This window comes from Miniopterus schreibersii (assembly GCF_964146895.1).
Source record: "Miniopterus schreibersii genome assembly, chromosome: 2".
Taxonomy (NCBI): Eukaryota; Metazoa; Chordata; class Mammalia; order Chiroptera; family Miniopteridae; genus Miniopterus; species Miniopterus schreibersii.
The window spans coordinates 154,989,479-155,012,795 of NC_138102.1; the positions used below are offsets into that span (position 1 = coordinate 154,989,479).

At 37.5% G+C, this 23,317-nt stretch overlaps 1 protein-coding gene across 1 annotated transcript; it reads right to left on the reverse strand.

The window, feature by feature from the left end:
* Window positions 1–3,576: 3,576 nt before the first annotated feature.
* On the reverse strand, window positions 3,577–22,280 carry SMCO2 (single-pass membrane protein with coiled-coil domains 2; the record flags this gene model as incomplete). The annotated part of the gene is given in 9 exon segments (XM_081127798.1): window positions 3,577–3,775; window positions 7,631–7,806; window positions 8,830–8,886; window positions 9,607–9,663; window positions 12,315–12,405; window positions 16,818–16,967; window positions 17,579–17,726; window positions 22,191–22,221; window positions 22,224–22,280. Coding segments are annotated over 9 exon segments (966 nt in total).
* Window positions 22,281–23,317: the final 1,037 nt, after the last annotated feature.

Here is a 23,317-nt window from a genome sequence, read left to right on the forward strand (position 1 = left end):
AAGTGATGTGACGGACTTTCTTGTTCCAGCGAACTCAAAATAAATAGCCTTTGCTTGCTCTCCTTTGGTTAGTCTTCATTTATTTCCTCAGGCGTCTTAGGTCAAGTTTCCCAGGAAATGGACTTTGAAATGAAAACTTGAGTGTGGGTTTATTGGGAAAACTCTCACAGTCACCTGTGAAGGGGATGATGGGAACAGGACTGGGCAGAGGGAGAAGTTGGATTGGGACACAGTTATACTAGTGACTTTAACCTATGCCATGAGGAGCTCTCGGTCTGGGATGGCCCTTCAGAAATGTACCCTGGCCTGGATCAGTCTTTGAATGCAGGTTACCGTTGGCAAAGAAGAGGAACCTTAGGTGAAGCAGGTCTCTTTAACCAAAAGCAGGTCCAAAGGAGGATCCTAGCTGTGAACTCTCAGCAGCCAACACTCTGGGCAGCTGGGGAGGGAGATCTTGGATCCACTTGGGCGGGTGGGATTAGGCGGCCCCACCAAACACACATTTGGCAGCAGATTAATTCAACTTCAAATCCAAGTTTAAAGCTCTTTTCACTATGTCATAGCTCTCCTCACTCAAAAAAAATGACAAATAGAGATTTTGTGACCACTCGTTTTCTTTCCTCCTAGTCCAAAACCAAGACCATATTTGTAAAGTGATTCTGACATTTAGTGAGTGATTTTGAACATAGCCGCTGATGCAATTGAATATGGCATTTAAAAGATCTGAAATAAGACCCAACCAACCAAAGTAGTTAGCTGAATTACCACATGTATACATTTATATCAGCTTAATATTACAGTACTTTAATAATATTACAGTACTTTACTAAATGTTTCCCTCTCTGAGTAGAGCAGGACATTATGACATCCAGCTTTCCAGCCTGAGAAGCAGACAAACTGAAAATAAATTGATGTGAAATAGTATCATTCCCACTTTAAGGATATTCATTCCCTAGGGAAAATTATTTTGTCTTAGTCAAAATCCTAATAAAATATATCTTGAAAGTTAGTAAAATATTTATTCTTTCAAAGAATTGGGTTCCCTACCTTACTTCATAGTGTTATATGATTATAACAATACTTTTAGCTTTATTTGAGTTACTTAAACTCAACACTTCTTTTCTAGTTTTACAAATAAATCAGCTGATACTGTATCGAACAATACCTGAAGATTATTAAAAAGCACACACCAAGTTCTGTCTACAAATTGGTCTGAGTAGTCCCTTTATCTGTAAACAAGTCTAGCTGTGACTTTTTAAAATCTGTCTTTCAGCATATCCTTTCAACACCACAAGACCTTTTGAATATATTACTCATTGTTCCCAGAGCTTCTGGCTTTTTCCCTTTTTGTGTGGCCTGGAAATTCCCTCACCCATCCCCCAGGCCTCCTCCTCCTCTCTAAAATTAGTCACTTCTTGGTTAGCCTTATATGGGATCTCAGCCAAATTGTAGCCTCAGGTAGCTTTTGCCCATTACATTGCATAGCAGCTCTTAAACTCTGAATGCTAGGAATTGTCAAGGGGAACTATTAATAGAAGATATTAGAGATTCATCCTTGATCTAAAAATTCAGAACTTCTGGAAGAGATGCTCAACAAATGTATAATTATTATTAAATGTCTCTTGGTGGAATTCTGTTAAACATCCCAGCTTGAGAACCACTTACAAGCAAATTTCACATTTCTAGCAACTGATATCGTTTCCTGGCTATAAAAGATCCCAGGCTACAAGTGGCATTTGGAATTGAGTCTTTTCTAAAGTTGTGTATATAGTAGTAGTCTATGAAAGTTGGAACAATAGGCTGGCTTTTCCCAGCAGTAATACATTTGTATGATAAGGCCTATCAGAATGGAAACATTATTAATACAAAGAATGGCAGCTGACCTGGGGAAAATTGCTATGGGAGAATTGGGAAGACCTGGTGATTTCTCCAATGTTAAGACAAAAAGATAGTAAGGGACTTGAAGATCACTTCAAGGGAGTGATAAAGTGGCACTGGAAAAATTGCTATGATGCAAATTATTGAACAATAATGTTAGGGAGCTCACAAAGATAAGAACATATAATTTAATTTACTTCAACAGGTATTTCTTGAGTACCTACTATGTGCACTGCTTTGTCCTAAAGTGTACGAAGATATGGTTCCAAAATTTGCATTTGTATTAGATTTAGCTGGGGAGATTTTTAAAAATAAGATTCCTGATTCCCACACTAGCTCTGTTGAATCAAAATATCTGGGGTTGGAATTGGAAATTTCTAATGTATAAAGCTCCCCAAGTGATTCTGATACATGCAATCAAAGGACCAGTATTTGGGAATGACTGTACCAGAGAGACCACAAAAATGAATGGGGCATAATGTTGACTTTTAAGTAATGTACAAATATATTGTGCAATTTGCTCTACCAACTTTCTTGACTGCCTTATATTCATGGCTTCTGTTTTATCCATGTGTCTTTTCTCTGAAATGCCTTTTCCTCCTCTCTGCTGTGAAATATTATCCATACTTCAAGATCCATTCAAGTGTGAGAATTGGAACCTTGTTCCACAATCTCCCTGTCACCACTCTTCCAACCGCACATCCATGACACAACCAAATATAAAATGTACCCTTAGAATGTTTACTTCACCCATCATCTTTTCATTCCCATTTCTACCCCTCTAGCTCATCTGAACCACTGAATGGCCTTTTAACTGACATGTCACACTCCATCTGCCCTACTACCACAATTTATTCTTTATGGTTCTATTAATATTACACAGTTCAATTATAACTGTTTTTCACATTGAAAATAAAGTTTACTATTTCCCCATTACCTACAAAGTTCTGGATAAAAATGCTCCAGTCTGAGATTGAAAACTACCACACCAATTAGGCTTCATTTGATTATAAGCCACCGAACCAACTCTGACTAACTTAAGCAGAAAAAGATATGAGCTAGTTCACAAAATGGAAGTCCCAATCATTTCCCTTCTTCATATAATTCTCAAGATTCTCATTCTTGGAGATTGTCTGATTCAACATAGTTCCAACTCTTACTAATAGGGCAATGGGGAACCACTTATAATTATGCTCACTGGAAAAAGATACTTCTTTCAAAGCAAAATTAAGATACTGTTACCAAAGCCACAAATGAATGTTAGGGAGGGACTAAGACTAAATAATGTTCACTATACCCAAAATATGGCCCCAATCCAATTTAAGTAAAATTGGAAACAATGGAGAGGAATTCTGTGCTTTCTTTTCTGAGACATCAGAGGTCAAATGGGTGAAATTACCAAGGAAACTAATACTTGATGGTCTCAGTGTCCTCAGGGTTGGGGGAGGAGAGAGGTTAGTGGTTTGAAGTAAATGTCTTAATTGATGTGTGGAATGATTCTAGAAGTCATTGTGTGTTTAAGGGTAGAGACAAACTAGTTTCAATTTTTTCTGTCTGTGATCAACCAATTTCCACATGACTACAATGTCCTTTGCCAAACACCCTATAGTATTTTTTTTTAAAAAACTAAGTTAACTACCATAATACAAGAACAGCCAGAATTTTATTGGGGAGAAAGTCAGTAGGGTACCAATATCTTTAGGAAGGTAACAAGTCTTCCACTTCCAAATTTAAGAAAGGTGCAATAATCTCCCGTAGTTCCCACATTCTGCGCCGCCCAAGCATTGTGGGGAGCACCCTTTCAAAGATAAATGTAGCATCAAAAAATAATATGTAACATGAAAGTACAGTGAAGGTGAGGACATAAAATATGATGAAAATCCTCAGTGCACGTTTCCTACAAGGAAAGAAAACATGTGTTAAAAACATTGTGAAGAAAACCACACTGACGTGACTCCTGGGACCTCCACCCAGGGTAGCTCTATAACTTCACGTAAGTAAATGAACTTCTCTTGGCCTCAGTTGACATCTGCAAAAGGAGCTTGGAGTAGTTGAGCACTTAAGTTCATCTTAGGACTGGCATTGGAATCCTAAGGTTCTATAGCCCTGAAACAATGAAACCCTCAATATTTTGGGGCTCTTTCCGCTTAAATGTTCTTCTCACAGATTATTGCCATCTTTGCCTCACTTATGAGGTATGTGATACCTATTTGGGAGAAAACAAAGGCACAGGGTAGTTAGATTTTCCTCAGGACACAAAATACAATGTGACCAATGGAATTCAGGCCTCTCTATCACCAGTTTTGTCCTGGCATCAGACTTACCCTTATAAAGTAATATAGGCTTTTCCAAATCTTTGAGGACTCCTCCTTCTGAGCTGTACCTATGATATATTTTATTTATTTGCTTTTATGTCCTTCCATTACTGTTTTCTAGTTAGAAATGCAATACATGATTAGAGTAAAAGATTTGGAAAATCCAGAAAAACACCAAGAAGAAAAGAAATGTCATGGATAATCCAGTTACCTGGAGATAATCACCATCTATAAATCATTTCAGAAGAGAAAAATCTAGAATACAGTTCAAGCTAACTATGGATCTATTTTGTGACCCGACTCAGTGGATTCTATAAACCTGAGTCAAGTTTCTTGGCATTATTGCCACTGGCTATCTCTTGGTAGTTCTACAAATAATTGCTTCTACTTCACACATCTATTCAAGAATACAATTCAGTGCCTTTTAGTTTATTCATAAGCTTGTGCAATCATCACCACTATCTAATTTCAGGAAGTTTTTATCACCCCAAAAGAAAATCTGTACCCGTGAACAGTCACTTCCTATTTCCCATTACCCCCAGGCCTTCCAACCACTAATCTATTTTCTATCTCTATGGGTTTTCCTATTTTGGACATTTCATATGAATAGAATCATATAGTATGTGGTCTTTTTTGTCTGACTTCTTTCACTTAGCATAATGTTTTCAAGGGTCATCTATGTCTGCATATATCAGTAGTTTATTCTCCTTTGTGGCTGAAAATACTCCATTGTATAGATATACCACATTTTGTTTACCTATTCATCAATTGGTAGATATTTGTATTGTTTCTGCTTGTTAAATATTATGAATAACGCTGCTGTGAACATTTGTGTACAGGTGTTTCATGAACATGTATCTTCAATTCTTTTGGGTGCATACCTAGGACTGGGTCATAGGGTAGCTCTATATTAACATTTTCAGGAACTGCCAAGTTGTTTCCAAAGTGGCTGTACCATTTTACAGTCCCACTAGTAATATCTGAGGGCTCTAAATTCTCCACATGCTTGTTATTGTCTGTCTTTTTAACTATAGTTATTTTAGTGGTGTAAAGTGGTATCTTCTGATTTTTATTTGCATTTCCCTAATGACCAATGATGTTGAACATTTTTTTATGTGCTTGTTGGCCATCTGGGTATCTTCTTTGAAGAAATGTCTATTCAACTTCTTTGTTCATTTAAAAAATTGTGTTGTTTGTCTTTTTGTTGTTGGATTGTAAAAGTGCTTTATATATTCTGGATACTGGGATCCTTAATATACAGGGTTCTAAATAAATTGATTCATTTTTTTCAGCCCTCTAGTTGATTTCTTGGGGTCTTTACTCCACCATTTTCATTGACATCACTCCTCACTTACTAATTTTGGTTGAGCATGATGAATATCTTTTACATTTCAAGTCCCCAAATGGTCAAGATTTTTGCCTTCAAATAGCCCATGGAGTATTAGGAGACAGATTTAAACTAATTGCAATAATATGCTGTGGGCTCTACCTCAGAATTACATGCAAGATATAGTGCACAAACAGAAGAGGGAGCTGAAGATTCTACCTGTGTTGGTGGCTGGGGATAAAGAATCAGAAGTATATGTACTCGGAGTATATGTGATGGTGTGGCATCTCTAGAAAGGAATTCAAAGTGTGAGAATTTTCCAGTATGTATGTCTTCAATACTGTACAAGGGAGAGACATCCTGTTCAGCATACAGAGGTTTCTGAATCTGCTTAGCAAGTATGCTTCTTTGGTGGAGGTGACTGCATCGCCTTTGCAGAAAACATCCTTAAAGATTTACGTACAAATAGTTATCTAAAGCAATAAGAAAGACATATATACCTATATCTGTATTGTATCTAATGCAATGGATCTATATCTAAAATAAGAATACTATCAAAACAGCATGGTATTGGCACAGAAACAGACACACAGATCAGTGGAACAGAATAGAGAGCCACATGTAAAACACATATATATGGAACAGATATAAAATCACATGTATATGGGCAGATAATTTCCGACAAAGGAGCCAGAAACACACAATGGAGTAAAGATAGTCTCTTCAATAAATGGTGCTGGGGAAACTGGAAAGCCACATGCAAAAGAATGAAACTGGATTACAGCTTGTTCCCTCATACAAAAACTAACTCAAAATGGATCAAAGACCTAAACGTAAGGCCCTAAATAATAAGTTACATAGAAGAAAACAGATATCAAACTGATGGACCTCGGTCATAGAGAACATTTTATGAACTTGATCCCAAAGGCAAGGGAAGTAAAGGCAAAAATAAATGAATGGGCCTGTATCTAAAAACTTCCGCACAACAAGAGGAACTGACAACAAAACCAAGAGGCAGCCAACCAGGTGGGAGATGATATTTGCAAACAGTAGCTCTGAAAAGGTTTAATTTCCAAAATATAGAAAGAACTCATAAAACTCAACAACAAACAAACAACCCAATCAAAAAGTGGGCAGAGAACCTGAACAGACACACAAACAGCTTCCCAAGAAGACACACGAACAGCCAACAGATATATGAAAAGATGTTCAGCCTCACTAGCAATTAGGGAAATGCACATCAATACTACAATGAGGTACCACCTCACACCTGCTAGAGTGGCTTCATCGATAAGACAAGCAATAACAAGTGTTGGAGAGGGTGTGGAGAAAAGAGAACCCTCATTCACTGCTGGTGGGAATGTAGACTGGTACAACCACTATGGAAAGCAGTCTGGCAATTCCTCAAAAAATTAAGAATAGAGCTACCATACAATCCAGCAATCCCTCTCCTGGGTATATACCCGAAAAACTCAAAAACATGTATTTGCAAAGATATATGCACCCCTATGTTCACTGCAGCATTATTCACGGTGGCCAAGACATGGAGACAACCAAAGTGTCCTCCAATAGTGGATCAAGAAGACGTGGCACATGTACACAATGGAATACTCCTCAACCATAAGAAAGGATGAAACACTGCCATTTGCCACAACACAGACGGACCTTGAGAATATCATGCTAAGTGAAATAAGTCAGCCAGAAAAAGCTAAGAGCCATATGATTTCATTCATGTGTGGGATATAAAACTGAAACTCATGGACACAAACAGCAGTGTGGTGGTTGCAGAGGGAAGAGGTTGAGGGTAAAGGGGCTCCTAATATATGGTGACAGGAGAAGATATGACTTTGGGTGGTGGGCACGCAGAGCAGTATACAGATCTTGTAACATAGAAACTCACACCTGAAACCTGTGTGTTCATATTAACCATTGTCACCCCAATAAGCTTAATTAATAAATAAAATAATACTATGATTTTAAAGAACACAAATAATTTATAAAAGGAGGTGAAACAAATTTTTAATTAACACTTGAAGAAATTTAATCTTACTGTAGTTCATACATGTTAGGGCCTCTGTCCAGCCCCCGAAAGCTCCTTTCTCTGACTTACCATATTTTAATGGGAGGAGGAGAGCTCTGCACTGAAGGGGGGGCTGGAGCCTGAAGATGCAGGGGCTCCATTTCTTCCAAACCCATTTCTTCAGAATTCTGGGAGTCTGTGCTCTCTTCTTGCTTTTGGCGCATCCCCAGCCTTGCATTCAGCACAGTCATGTCCTTGCAAAAGTTCTGGGAAGAAGAACAATCAACTATCATTTTTAAAAAATGACTCTAGATGTCTGCCAGTCTTATTGCAGATGATGCTGAGTGCTCTTCCTCTAGAACACCTCAGGGGCCCACATGGCAAATCACGTGTGAGTCCCTCAGGGAGGCCATTGGCAGGCATTCTCGCCTATTAGAAAGAGACGCTATCACGGAGTAAGTTAGCACCATGGTATAAAATTAAGCAAAACCCACATGCTAATCTTTGCTGGACTGTCCATGTAGGAAAACAATTATCCTTGTGCTGAATTTATCTATTCAATTTGTTCATCCATGTAGAACACATGTTTTTGAGCGACTCCTACCAGGCACTGTTCTAGGATACAGCGGCTAACAAAATAAACGAGAAATGTGCGTTCCATTGCATGTGCGTTTGGTTTTGTTTTGTTTTTTGCTTAACAAACTAGACAAGGAATTAAATGCTAAACACATATACACATTAGATATTATAGATTAAGATACATGCTAAAGAGAAAATAAATAAGGTGATGAGACAGAGTAGCTGAGATTTGGTGGTGGACATCTACTCTAGAGAGTGGGATGATTAGGCACCTCTGAGCAGGTGACCGGTTGATTCATTCATTCATTGTTTCACTCACCCATTCATTCACATTTATCTCAATGTATAAGATCTTGTGGGAGGAGTTCAGAGTCATTTTTCTACCTAAGGGGGATTAGGGAAGGTCTGGAAGAGATGGCATTTGAGCTGAGCCTTGAAGAGTGGGTAATCTGTATACATGGAGGGTAAGCTCCAGATAGAGGAGATGTGGAAGCTGCCCAGGGGTGTGAGGGATTGGGAATCTGCCAGACCTGTGAGATGTTCTGTTGGCCCAAAGCAGAAGGCCAGGAGGGGAAGAAGATGGCAATAAGGTTAAAAAGAGATCAGTATGTGGTATACTCTCAAATTCTAGAGAAAGAATTGCCTCTGTATTTATATTTAAATCAGTTTATTTTACCATTATTTGAACTTGTGTAACAGTGAAATCTTACCTCTATTTTTGCAATGAGTTTCTCCTTTAATTCATGAGCTTCATTACAAGCATCAACCTGAAAAAGCACCCACAATTTGGGGTAAAATTAAAATTATGTTTTTCTGGTTTATACAATAAAAACCTCACTCGTTTTGATACCACTTAATTGTAAAGTGGTTTTGGTTTGTTTGTTTGTTTTACCTTTATTGTTGAAAGTATTAGAGATGTCCCCTTTTTTCCCCCATTGATCCCCTCCACCTTGCATCCACCCCACTCCCAGGCCTTCCCCATACCAATGTCTATGTCCATGGGTTATGCTTATAAACATATAAGTCCTTTGATTAATCTCTCCCCACTCCTCCCTCCCTTCCACTTTCTCTAAAAAAATCAATGGAAAAAATATGCTCAGGTGCGAATTAAAAAAAAAAAGCATGTATTACTTTTGTTAAAAGAAAAAAATATATATGTACTTATATGTTTAAAAATATATATTAAATATTTTTGTATATTTAGATATATTAAAATATATACATATATTTATGTTTTTCATGGGAGAGCAAGAGCAGACTGGTTCTTTTCATCTGGAAATATGGGCAAGTTACTTTATATTTCTGAGTTTCTGAAAATGAGGGCATAGGTTAAATGACAGTAAGTTCCCTTCTAGGTTCACAATTCTATCTTTCATTGAACTTTAGATTCATTCACTAAAATTCTCTAAAGAGAATTCTCTAATTCTCTGAGATTTCTTTGAAAAACTGTTTTTCTTCCTTAATTATAAAGCCATTTTTATCATTACCTGGATAAATTTGTTATCCATTTCTCCTAATTGTTCTTTAATTTCCATAATCTTCTCCTTTAAAACAAAGGGCATAAAACAAAAGTTGTAAAAAAGAAAGCTAGTTCATGATCAAGAAGTTTGAGATTTAATAGAAGCTACTTTTCCCTTACTGTTCTGGGTGCCAATCTCCAAAATCAATATTAAATTAAATCAACAAGATATTATTAGCCACATCCTTTGTAAGAAGCCATTGAGCTAGGCATTGCACTGGTTGGATACCAGGAATAAGAGTATTTGCCTTCAAATAGCTATAGAGAATGTATAGTCTATACCTATGTTTACCAAGTTCATTCATTACCAACCCCTGAATTGTGGGATTTACTTATTTAGAAAAGAGCTGTGATATAATAATCATATTTTACTTAGTGCCCTGGTTTGTTTACATAGAAAATATCTTTATACAGCATTTATCAAAGATAACTGAGATGGGAGTCAGTTTCAAAATGAAAGTCTAGATGTTCATATGGAGATTTCAGAAAGCTTCATGGACGTGGGGCCTCAAGAGCAGGCAACACCCAAAAGCCACCTCAAAGGACTTTTCTTAGCTTAAAGCTCTTTTACATTTGTTTCTGGGGTGTGTGTGTGTGTGTGTGTGTGTGTGTGTGTGTGTGTGTGTGTGTGTGTTTAAATGCTTTTTACCAAATGTCCCTCCTCTTTTATGGCTTGCTGAGTCATTTCATTTCTATATGAGAAATAAATGAGCCAATTCATGTGATATTTTAAAAGTTCATTAACTTATTTCTCCTTTAACTTTCCCAAAGTTTGCTTGCTGTTCCCATATCTGTTTCTAACAGTGTTCACTTTTCCCTTCACTAGAGGAAACCTACAGCCATTCCTACTGACTTTGCACCTGTAACAATTATATTTAAAATTTCTTACTCATTAAATTACTGCATTTGTTTTTATGCAAGCTTTCCCATCAGCCATTAGACCTACTGAGGATAGAATTTGTGTCAATTTTTTAAAAGTTATGTTTATTGAGGTTATAATTTATATACAGTAAAACTCACCTTTTAAAAGTGCGCAATTCTATGAATTTTAACAAATGCACAGTGTCAAATAATCAGCACCACAACAATGTATGGAATATTTCCATTGCACCCAAAATTTCCTGTGCCCTTTTGTCAGTCTCTTCCTCCCTTTACCCAACTGACTGTAGCAACCACTAACCTATTTTCTGATCCTATTTTTGCCTTTTTCAGAATGTTACGTAACTGGAATCACGAAGTATGGGATCTTCTGAGTCTGGCTTCTTTCACTTAGCATAATGTACTTGAGATCCATTCATGTTGTTGGATGAGTAAGAAGGCCATTCCTTTTTATTACTGAGTAGTATTCCACTATACAACATGTGCCACAATTTGTCCACACATCAGTTGGTGGATATTTGGGCTGTTTTTAATTTTTAAGTGTGTGTCTATTTTTTTCAGTGTATACACAGCTGTGTAACTCCAGAGAGAATCTCCCTAAATATTTGTGATGTCTTTCCCTTTCATATTATCCCAAGCCCTTATTTGTGTGTGTGCATGTGTGGGCATGTGTGTTTTATCTCTCTCTCATTTATTTTTGTGCTTTTCTATCTTCCTCCCCACTCTTTTGATGTTCACCCCTCCCTAGCCCCGACTCCTGCTGAAATCCACATTCCTGTAATACAGCTGACCTCTGCAGGAAGTTTTCTCAGGCAGAGTATTTCTTGACCTTAGTCTTTTTCCCTGTTTTCATATTTTGCAATCTCCAAAGCCCAAGGACAGTGAAAAAAACTCCTGACTTTTCAACTAGCACATCATGGGGTTGCTACTTTGAAAAATTGGACCAAGTCACAGCTAAAAGTAATTTTTTCCTTGGTAATAAATCTGTGCTAATCTGTAGATGGCTTTTAATATGTGAGAGGCCTAAATTACATTACCTTCCTACAACAAAAGAGCTATTGCTCCTTTACTTTTTCCAAAATCCACTTAATTTAAACTCTTTGGCTAAAGCAGAGGCTGGCAATTTCAATAAAAAATGGGGGGAAGCTAGACACAGACTTTTTCCTTTTTTAGAGACTTTTCTTCAAAGGCCTGAAGTTCAGGAGAGCAGAAAAAGTATCATCCAGGGTTCTAAAGTCTAATTGTTTTCCAGAGTTGATCACTACCTTTCTAACACCAGTCTGTGACTCTTTATGAAAGAGAAAATAAGACCTTTCTGTAAGAAACACAAGGAGACAAAACAAGAGGAAAACTTAGGAGTGAAAACCAACGCAAGAACTCCCAATGAAGAAAACAAAGACACGCAAATCTCTCTCTCTCACTCTGAGGAGGCGATTCTTCAGAAATATTTGTTCCGTGACTATCTTCTCTGTCCTGTTAGGTGCTGGGATACAAAGAGGAAGACGAGTTTCCCCTTACAGTATTCATCATTATCTTAAGACGCATCGAGATGTCAACCTATCAAATTTGTCTGACTGATTTTCTAGGTAGAATAAAATAAATCTAGCCTTTTTATGTTATCAGAGAATAGAAGTGGTGGTATCCAGGCGAAAGGTGCTCAGAACTGACTGCCAATAGCCTTCCTCCTTGTGACAGAAGATGGGTTTTAATTTTTGTTATGACCTATTAAAAAATATAAGGAGTGGGGGGCAGCATCCCCACAACTTCCCAATTGTTGTTTCCAATCGTCCAGCCTACCTCGATGTTTACCCCCTGGTCAGGGTCAAGGTCCTGGTGTGACTCCAGCTTTTCAATTTGGCCCTCCAAGGACATCACCTCATTTAATAAGCTGCAAACAGACCAAGAGAGGGGCTAAATCTGTGGACTAGGAAAAATCACCTAACAGACAATTTTTTTTAATCTTTTTAGAAGAATCAATTTTAATCTTTAAAAAATGAAATCCTATTCCTAAATAAGAAGTCTCTTGGGTAGTGATTGTGTTGGAACTGGAAGACATAAATGCAATTCAAAAAAGTGAAAACACTCTAAATAATTTCGATAATAGTAAAGAAATGTAAGACCTAATGACACAGGGGCAGATGATTAAAATGGAAGCTTAGTTAAATTCCTAGAAAAGAAACACAGAAAATCTTTGGGACCTAGGATTAGGCAAAATGATCTTAGACTTGACACCAATAACACTACCCATAGAGGGAACATTAATAAACCTCATTACAATTTAAAATGTTTGTTTGGCCATTGACTTTTAAATGGATTTGCATGTCACATATCTGGCAAACATCTTATATCTAGGATATATGAAAACCTCTCAAGACTCAACATTAAAAAACAAACCCTCCAATTAGAAAATGAACAAAAGACGTGCACAAAGATTTCACCAAGAAAATGTATAGATGGCAAATAAACACACGAAAGGATGTTTACCACCACTAGCCATGAGGGATTGGCAAGTTAAAACTACAACGAGATATCATTCCACGTGTAACTGATCAGATAGCTAAGGTGAAAAACAGTGATAACACCAAATGGCAGCGAGATGAGAATGTGGAGAAATGGGGTCATTCATACACTGGTGGTGGGAATGTAAAATGCTACAGTCACTCTGGAAAATAGTTTGGCAGTTCCTGTTAAAACGAAACTAAATACAGATTTACCATGTGACCCAGTGATTTCACCCTTGGACAACTGAGAAATTAAGACTTACTTTCACACAGGAAGTTGTTCAGGAATGTTCAAAGTAGTTTTTTTCATAATAGCCCAAGACTAGAAATTTTGCAATTGTCTTTGGTGGGTGAATGGTTAACCAAACTATATGCAGCGATACCACGGACGACTACTCAGATGGAAAGGAAGGGACTATTGATACAGGCAACAACTTGGGTGAACCTCAAAGAAATTACACCAAGTGAAAAAGCCAACCTCAAAGAGATACATATTGCATGATTTGATTTATGTAATATTCATGAAATAACATAATTATAGAAAACAGATTTGTTGTTGCCAGGGGTTAGGGAGGGGTGAGAGGGAATGAATGGTGGGGGCTGTAAAGAGATAGCACAAAGGAATTAAAAATCTTACCACAGTGAAGTCGCCAGGCAATATGGCTTCCTGGTGAATTCAACCGAACATTTAAGAAATAAATTACGCCAGTTCTACACAAACTCATCCAGAAAATAAAACAGGTGAGAAAACATCCCAATTTTTTCTATGAGGCAAATATTTTTCTTATACTAACACTATACATTACAAGAAAGAAAAACACAGGCCAATATCTCTCATTAACATACATCTAAAAATTCCACTTTACTAAACTAAATCCAACAATATATAAAAAGGATATCATATTATGAGCAAGTGGGGCTTATTCTGGGAATTCAAGGCTGGTTTGGCATTCAAAAATTAGTCATTATAATTCACCATGTCAAGAGATTATAAACAAATTTTTTAAATGATCATTCATAGATGCATCAAAAGCTATTGAAAAAATTCAGATTATTCTGATGTTAAAAACAACTCAGTAAACCAGGAATATAAGCGACTCTCTCAATTTAAGAAAGGGCATCTTTTAAAAAGCAGCTGATGCTTTTCCTGTAGGAGTAAGAACAAGGTAAGTGTGTCCGCTGGCTGCTGTTGCTTCACCTATTCAACACTGTACTAGAGGTTCTGGCCAATACAATTAGGCAACAACAAGAAGTAAAAGGCACACAGATTGGAAAGGAGGGTATAAAGCTGTCTATTTGCACTTGATATGGTTATCTATGTGGAAAATCCCAAATAACCTACAAAAACTACTGGAGCTAATAAACGAGTTAAGTAAGGTCACAAGACACAAGGTTAATATACAAAAATCAACTGTATTTCTACATAATAGCAATTAACTATTAGAAATTGAAAAATTTTAAGTACCATTTATAATAGTACCAAGAGCATGAAAACATAGGCATAAATCTAAAGAAATCTAAAATATTTGTACACTGAACACTATACAACACTGATAGAAGGAATCAAAGATCTAAGTAAATAGATATACTCTAGTCATTAATTGGAGGAGTCAATATTACTAAAATGTTAATTCTTCCCAAACTTATCTATAGATTAATGGTAGTTCTAGTAAAAATCACAGCAGAGTTGACAAACTGATTCTAAAATCTATGTAATTTAAAAGCAAAAATAAAATTAAAATAAATTGAATAGCCGAAAATCTGTATGTGAATTTTTATAGTGTCTTTATTTCCAGAGAAACCTAAAATGTGCTTCCATTAGCGAATGGATAAACCATGGTATATTTAGGTAACAACAAAGGAAACAAACTATTGATGCATGCAGCAACATGGGTGAATCTCAGATGCATTAGACTAAGTGAAAGAAGATAGACTGAGAAGGCTGCATACTGCATCGTTCTATTCATGTGACAGACGGGAAAAGGGAAACGGTAGGGACAGAGAGCAGATCAGTGGTCGCCAGCAGCTTAGCCAGGGGAGAGCGGTTAACTACAAAAGGATGTGGTGGGTGGCGGAAGTGTTCCATGTCTTCACTGTGGCAGCTATACAACTGTATGCATTTTCCAAAACTTGCAGAGCAATACAATTTTTTTAATACATTTTTCAAAACTTGCAGAGCAACATAATTTTACTGTATGTAAATTATGCTTTAATTTTCAAAATGGGAAGAAAATTTAATGTATAGGATTTGAATGAAAACCACAGGCTCTTTTAAAAAGCAAATATTAGTGCATTGGAAGAAAACAGAACTATTTTGGATAGGATGGTCAGGAAAAGGCTGGTGGGAGGAGATGTTTAACTGACAGGCATGGTGATGTTTTTAGCTCCATGTGAAGGTATTTAACTGAAAGGTGAGAAAACGTCTACAAAAGAGTAGCCCTGCAGTGGGAAAGAGTTTGGAATGTGGTAGGATGGTTGAGAAGACCAGAGGAATTTATTTCTAAGAATAGCTTGCGTTTATTGTTTATTGTGTACCAGACACAAGAAATCAATGAGGTGGCTGTCATTAGTCTCTTTTTTATAGAAGATAAAAGTCAAGAGTTAGAAAAGGTTGATTAACTTATCCAAGAAATGTCATTATCAGTGTCAAACCTGGCTCCTTCTGACTCCAAACTCCATTCTCTTCATACCAGTGATTGGGTAGATAACAATTTAATTTTTTTCTGTTTCATCTTTAAATATTGCATTTAAATTCAGATATGCATTAAATAAATATAATTTAATTTTTTTCATGTCAAACAGGTTGAATCGTTTTTTAAATTTATTTATTTTAAATATGTTTTTATTGATTTTAGAGAATGAGGAAGGGAGAGGGATACAGAGATGGAAACATCGATGAGGAACATCAATCAGCTGCCTCCTGCGTGCCCCCTGCTGGGGATCGAGCCCGCAACCTGGGCATGTGCCTGACTGGACTGGAACCCACAACCTTTTGAGTAAGGGTTGATGCTCTTACCAACTGAGCTACCCGGCCAGGGAATTTTTTTTCTTTGCTTAATCCCTTCACCTTCACCCAGTCCCCCAACCCACCTCCCCTCTGACAGCTGTCTGTCCTGTGTATTTGTGAGTCTGTTTCTATTTTGTTTGTCAGTTTATTTTGTTCATTAGATTCCACATATAAGTAAAATCATATGGTACTTATCTTTCTCTTACTGGCTTATTTCACTAAGCATAATACTCTCCAGGTCCATCCATGCTGTCACAAAAGGTTAGATTCCTTTTTTTTTAATGGCCAAGCAGTATTCCATGGTGTGAATGTCCCACAGCTTTTTTATCCACTCACCTACTGACGGGTACTTGGGCGGCTTCCAAATCTTGGCTATTGTAAATAATGCTAAATGAACACAGGAGTGTATATATCCTTTCAAGTTAGTGTTTCAGGTTTCTTTGGGTATATTCCCAGAAGAGGAATCGCTGTTCCATATTTAATTTTAAATAAGGCAGTTCCATATTTAATTTTTTGAGGAACCTCCACACTGCTTTCCACAGTGGCTGCCCCAGTCTGCATTCCCACCAGCAGTGCACCAGGGCTCCCCTTTCTCCACACCCTCGCCAGCACTTGTTGTTTGTTGATTTATTAGTGATGGCCACTCTGACAGATGTGACATTAACTTCTAATCATAAGGCTTTACACTTCTTATCCTAAAGACTCAACCACCTTAAACCCAGAGTTTCTAAAATTTCTGAAGCTATGAAAATTTTAATTATTTTCTCACCAACCCCAGCACTCTACAGTTACCTCTTCATTGTGTTTTCTGTTAGGTTTACTTTTTGTATAATATGGCTAATTTTCTTCATCCAGCCCACGTGATCAGCTCCGAGTTCTTTTGCTTGTAGACCCATCTGTGTATTCCAGTGGTTTAGCTGGAAAAACATGTTCTCCTGACTCCTGCAGAAATATTATTACGATCAGTTTTAAGGTAAAAAATGGGAAACCTCTCACATGGTCCAAACCCTCTTCCTTTGAATGGCAAGTTGGTTTGCTTTTCTGTCATCAAAATAGGCCCAATAGGCAGTTAGGCCTCAAGAAAGAAGTTTGGGAATGTATTTGATATCCATTTTAACAGATCTTTTCAAGAATGGAGAAAATAAAGCCTATTTAATATTTAGTAAAAACAATAGATATATTTTTAATTTCCCTGCATAGAGTGAATGTTAAGTATTGATTTCAGGATAGTGGTGACATCTTAGGGGGATGGAGAGATATACAGTAGGGAAAGGGCCTATAAGGGCCTAACAATATATTTTTAATGATAATTATAATACTTTTCACATCTAGAAAATTATCTGAGTGGTACGGCTTTGCCTATGTCCTTAGAAATATCCTTACTCTGCATTCCTGCTGGAATGTGTAGGTAGTTACTTGTGCACATGAGTGCTTCCAGGTTTAATTCATGTATGGATTTTAAATCTTCCAGGCTTTCCCTAAGTTCTCTGCTGTTCATTTTCCCCTCCACAAAACATGATTATATGTTCCCGTTTGCATACATCAGGGCTTACAGTTCAGGGACGTTCTCCTCTGAAAACTGCAAAGATGTGGCCACCTTAGGATCCTCACGTTGAACATGATGTGTTTGTTGCTCGTCTTGTTTACTCTGCAGGCCTTGGTCATGCTCAGCCTCCAGCTCCAACATGTCCCAATAATGATCTTGAAAGAAGCAAAGCAGAACAAAAGGGCTCTCACAACAGGTGGTGGTCCCCCTAGCTCACCCATGCCCTCTCTCTGGGGGCCGGCACATAGCCCTCTCTGAGGCTGGAGCCTTCTAATGCATTTGCAAGGTAAGCAGACATGCTCTCCTGCTCTGTTGACAGAGGAAGGCTGGGGCAGGGACATGTAGAACCTCAGTGGCCACACACACAGCTCTTTTCAGTGCTGATGAGTAATAGAATTCCATTTGTCCATGGACTCCAGCACTCCACTCAAATAAAATGACTGGCCTCTTCAAAAAAGTCAGTGTCAAGGAAAAAAAAGTGTGTGTGGCGGGGTGGGCTGTTCTATATTAAGAGAGTCTAAAGAGATATAACAACCAAATGCATTGCATAGATCTTGTTTGGATGCTGGTTTAAAAAAATACAGCCACAAAAAACTATTTGGAGCTCAACTGAGAAAATTAGAATATTGAGAGAATTGAGAATATTAGATTCTTTTATTAAATTACGGCTAATTTTCTAATGTGATAAGGGTATTTTGGTTATGTAGAAGAAAGATTTTTTAAAGATGCCGTCTGAAGTAAACAGGAATGAAGTGTCATGCTTTGACCTACTTTTAAGTGGTTCAGAATATTACATCTACTAACATATATAAATATAAAGCAAATGTGACAAATCGCAACAACTTTAAAATATAAGTGTGAGACCATGAGTAATCATGATATAATTCTTTTAAGTTTTTTACTTTATTTTTTTTTATTGATTGAGAGAGAGGGATAGAGGGAAACACTGATTTGCCATTCCACTCATTTATGCATTCATTTGTTGCCTCTTGTATGTGCCCTGACTGGGGATCAAACCCACAACCTTGGCATGTTGGGATGATGCTCTAACCAACTGAGCCACCCGGCCAGGGCTGTTTGTGTTTTTTTTTAATAATGAGTTTGGAGGGAAAAGCTTACTCTATCGGTTTTCCATACAAAATTTATTTCTTTGTTTCTTTACTCTTTGCCTTGTTCTAAAAAAACATTCAAGGCCTTTTCTGGTCTTTCAAGTCTGTGCCTGCACACAGCTGAAAATGATTTATCTCCAAACATTTCTTATCTTCAGTAACTACATTGTGAAATATTTCTCCTTCCCTTTGAAAAAAATTTGTCTGAAATTCTTGTGTTTCAGCAAAACTGTTTTTAAACTGAAAGGAGAAAAAGTTGGAGTGGAGATCAATCTCTTATTGAAATCTTTGTATAAATGATTGGCCAAGTCAGTAGGAATAACTAACATCCATATAACTCTTTACAAATATATTTCATGCACTTTATTTCTTTTAATTCTCATGATAGACTTGAGGTGGATAAAGGTAGGTATTCACATTTAGTGATTTGCCCAAGATCATGGGGTGAGTGGGTTAAGTGGTTGCCTCAGAAAGATATGTCTATGTCCTAATATTAAGACCCTATCAATGTGACCTTACTTGGAAAAAGAGTCATTGCAGATGTAACTTAAGGATCTTGGGATGAGATTATTTTGGATTACCTGGGTGGGCTCTAAATTCAATGACAGGTGTCCTAACGAGAGATGGAAGAGAAAACACAAACACAGAGGAGAAGGTCATGTGAAAACAGAGGCATCCACAAGCCAAGGAGAACTTGGAGCCACCAAAAGCTGAGAGGCAAGGAAGAGTTCTCCCCTAGAGCCTTCTGAAGGAGCATGGCTCTGCTGACCCCTGGGTTGCAGAACCCTGGCCTCCAGAACTCTGAGAGAATCCTTTTTTTGTTGTTCTAATACACTGCTTGTTGTGGTAATTTGTTACAGCAACCACGGGAAACCAATACATGTGGCTAGTAAGTATACGGACTAGAACTTGGACTCATTTTTCTGATTCCAAGACCATGGCTCTTTCCATCATATCCAGGTCTTGGGTTCAGATTAAGAAATATCTAGTCCTTACCACTGTTACTTCCACAACCCAGTGACACCTCACCAGTGATACAAGGATTATTATCACATGTATAGATGAAGAAACCAAGGCTGGATTTCCCAAGTATTATATGATTCCACTGTACTAACTACCTCTTTGCGGACAAAAAGCATCTACAATTTCAACTTCTTTGAAATTCCAAAGCCATTGTAGCTGTGCCCCCTTGTGTGTGTGCTCACAGGCAAATGTGTGTGTAAAATAAACGAATAATAAATAAATGTCCATTTAAAAAATTTGAGTTAAAAAGTGTCTTATGGTTCAAAAGACCATACAGAAAGGAGTAAGTCTACCATATCATCTTGATCCCAGATGTCCTTCCCACAACATTTATTAGTTTCTTCTTTCTTCTTCCACAGAGATTCTATACATAAATAAGCAGCTATGTTTATATGAATATACATATGCCTTTTAAAATACAAATGAGAAGACGTTATACACACTATTTCTTTGTTAATAACCTATCTTGGAGTCCATTTCATATTAGTACACACAAAGCTGCCTCATTTTAGAAATGGTTATTCCCTCCTGGGGCTGGCTGTCTAATAATTTGCTAATCAATTCTTTATTAATGGGCATGTAGATTGTTTCCAGTCGATTGCTACTACAGATAATGAGGCAATGAATATTCCTATACACTTAAGAGTCCATGTGTATATGTACACCTATTGAAGAACCCTAAAAATAGAGTTGCTGGGTCAATAGATATGTATATTTTAAATGTTGATAGATTTTAACAAATTATGCTTTAAAAAGGTTGACTCCATTTGCACATCCAGCAAAAATGGTGAGAGTGCCTGTTTCCCACTCTTTTTCTACAATCATATATTATTCAAGTTTTTAATCTCTGCCAATCTGGTATACTTAAACTGGCATCTTATTTTATGGGTGAGGTTGAGCATCTTTGCATATATTTATAAAACTCATTTGTATTTCCTTTTGTATGATAGTTGTGTCTATGTCCTTTGCCCATTCCCTATTGGACTATTGTTATTTTTCTGGAGTGCATATATGTGTATACAAGATGTCCCAAAAACATGTATACACACTTTAACAGCTGATAGCCCAATGTTTCTTTCTTTTCAGCCAGACTAAGCTTTGAACAAAGGAAATTCATCCTAAAATGCTACTGGAAGTTTGAAAACACAGTTGAAGTTCAAACACTGCCTTTATAATTATTCAAAGTGTGGATACATTTTTTGGGACACCCTATATATGTACACACATGCACGCTCACATGTACCTCTGAATGAATCACAACATACTTATGATGGAGGCCGATGGCCGTGGTTCCCGGTCTGTGGGTATTGAATTCTGAGGCGGGGGGCGCTCCATAGCCACCCTGCCTAGAAAGGGTCCTGCAATCTGTATACATTTCTATAGGCAGAATAAGTGTTGCTTATGGGAATAAATACTGCTCAAAGTTTCCAAAGGTATATGCTACTGTTATTAAGAAACTATAAATGCATTTTAAAACATCTTTAACATCATAATAGCTTTTTTGACATATGAGGGGTTCTGGAAAATCTTCTACTTTAAAAAAGTTCTTCCTGTTTAAAAAGTTGTTAACCATTGTTTTGTTTTGTTTGTTTAATCTTCACCCTAGGATATGTTTTTATTGACTTTTAGAGAAAGAGGAAGGGAGAGAAAGAGAGAGAGAAAAAAACCAAAACATCGATGTGAGAGAGAAACACTGACTAGTTGCCTCCTGTACTCACCGACTGGCGATCAGACTTGTAACCTGGGTGTGTGCCTGACCGGGAAGCGAACCTGCACCCTCTTGGTGAACGAGAAAACGCTCCGGCCCACTGAGCCACCCCGCCAGGGGTGACTGTTGGTTTTTATTATTTTAATCAGGTATTAAGAAATGCACTCATGCCTGGCCAGGCGTGGCTCAGAGGTTGAGAGTCGACCTGGGATCCAGGCGATCAGGGTTCGATTCCCAGTCAGGGCACATGCCCGGGTTGTGGGCTCGATCAATGACTCTCTCATCATTGATGTTTCTCTCTCTCTCTCCCTCTCCTTTCCTCTCTCTGAAATCAATAAAGATATATTAAAAAAAAAAAAAAAGAAAAAGAAAAAAAAAAGAAATGCACTCATGTACTTACATAAATATTTGTACTTCCTCTACTCTGGGAAGTACTTTAAATAGTTTATATCTTTAGCAAGTGAAGATAATGAAAGCACAAAACAAAGTATTTTTGTAAATTGAGACTAGAGTCTTGACCACTTCTTTTCAACTGACACCTGCCTAGTTTATGATAGTGGGCCCAGTTAATATTTCACAGGTCCTATCACGATAAATATTCATAAGGTCAAAATATGAATGGCAGAGAAGATTGTCAACCCCAACCCTGAACTTGGAAATGTCATTGTTTGCATCCTACTGGCCCCATAAAGTCTCAGAAATGACCCCAGAAACTCTTCCTGAGAGCTCAGCCCTGACCTGCTTCTCCGTTGGACCTCCATCCTCATCACTATTTCAGAGAAAGCCATTGTTTTTCTCGGTCAGCTGCTGTTCCTTCCCAACTCCTCCATCTGCAGAGATGTCTTGTCACTTAGCTTCATGAGAGCCATTTCTTCAGCATTAATGACAAGAGGGGTTTCATGGCAGATTGGCAACTATATTCCCTATGCTGATAGCAGGCTTGTTTAGAGGATTTGGCCTTAACCCGTCTCTTTCCAAAACTGGCTGTCAATTGGAAGGGACCCCAAAATAAGCTTTTAGGGTTTCTCTGCTCAAATATATATGGGAAAGTCTTGTGGGTGGCTCTCCCTAAGGACTTTTCTGATTAACATGAGGGTTGTCTGAGCCGGTAAATGTGCATTTTGGATCCTTGAATGGAAGTATTAGTGAGCAATAGAAAATAGGCAGGCTGGGGGTGGGGGTGGGGGTACCTTTATTTGTATAACCTCTTTCTGAGTATATATATGCACATTGTAAAAAATAGAAAATGACAAAAAAGAAAAATCACTAGTGCTTCAGGGATAACCATAGATACCTTAGAAGTATACAAACAAAACCACTGTTAATATATTGGTATATATCTTTTCATTTTTAAATTTGGTGTTTTTTCTAATTCTTTTACTATTGTTGACAATTAGTTTTTTTCTAATTTTTCACGATTATAAATAATGCAGCAATAAATATCCTTATTTAGTCATTTTTAGTGCATCTCTATAATTTACTTAGGACACTTCCCTGGAAGTGGAACGACTGAGAATACAAATACAGATTTTTAAGAATTTAGAAGAATATTCCCAAATTACTTTTCTAAATGTACACCATCCCTAGTTGGCCGTGTGAGAGCAGGAACCTTCATCCAAGCCAGATAGGCAAGTGTAGCTGGGGAGCAGAGAAGAGATGTTAGAGGACTTAAGGAGTGAGAAAAACTAAAGTGAAAGGAAATAGGAGAGAAGGTAGAGAGGTGAGAGACGAGTTCCAGGAAGCTCATATGAAAAGCTACAAAAAAGAATATGAAACAAACATAACTTCCAGTTATTGACAGAAATCAGAAGGGTTGTACCCAGCCCCAAACAGGGAGAAACCGCCTCTGTGTACTCAAATGGGTGACAATAGTAAGATGGCCTAGAACTGGAGAGTAGCCTGGAAC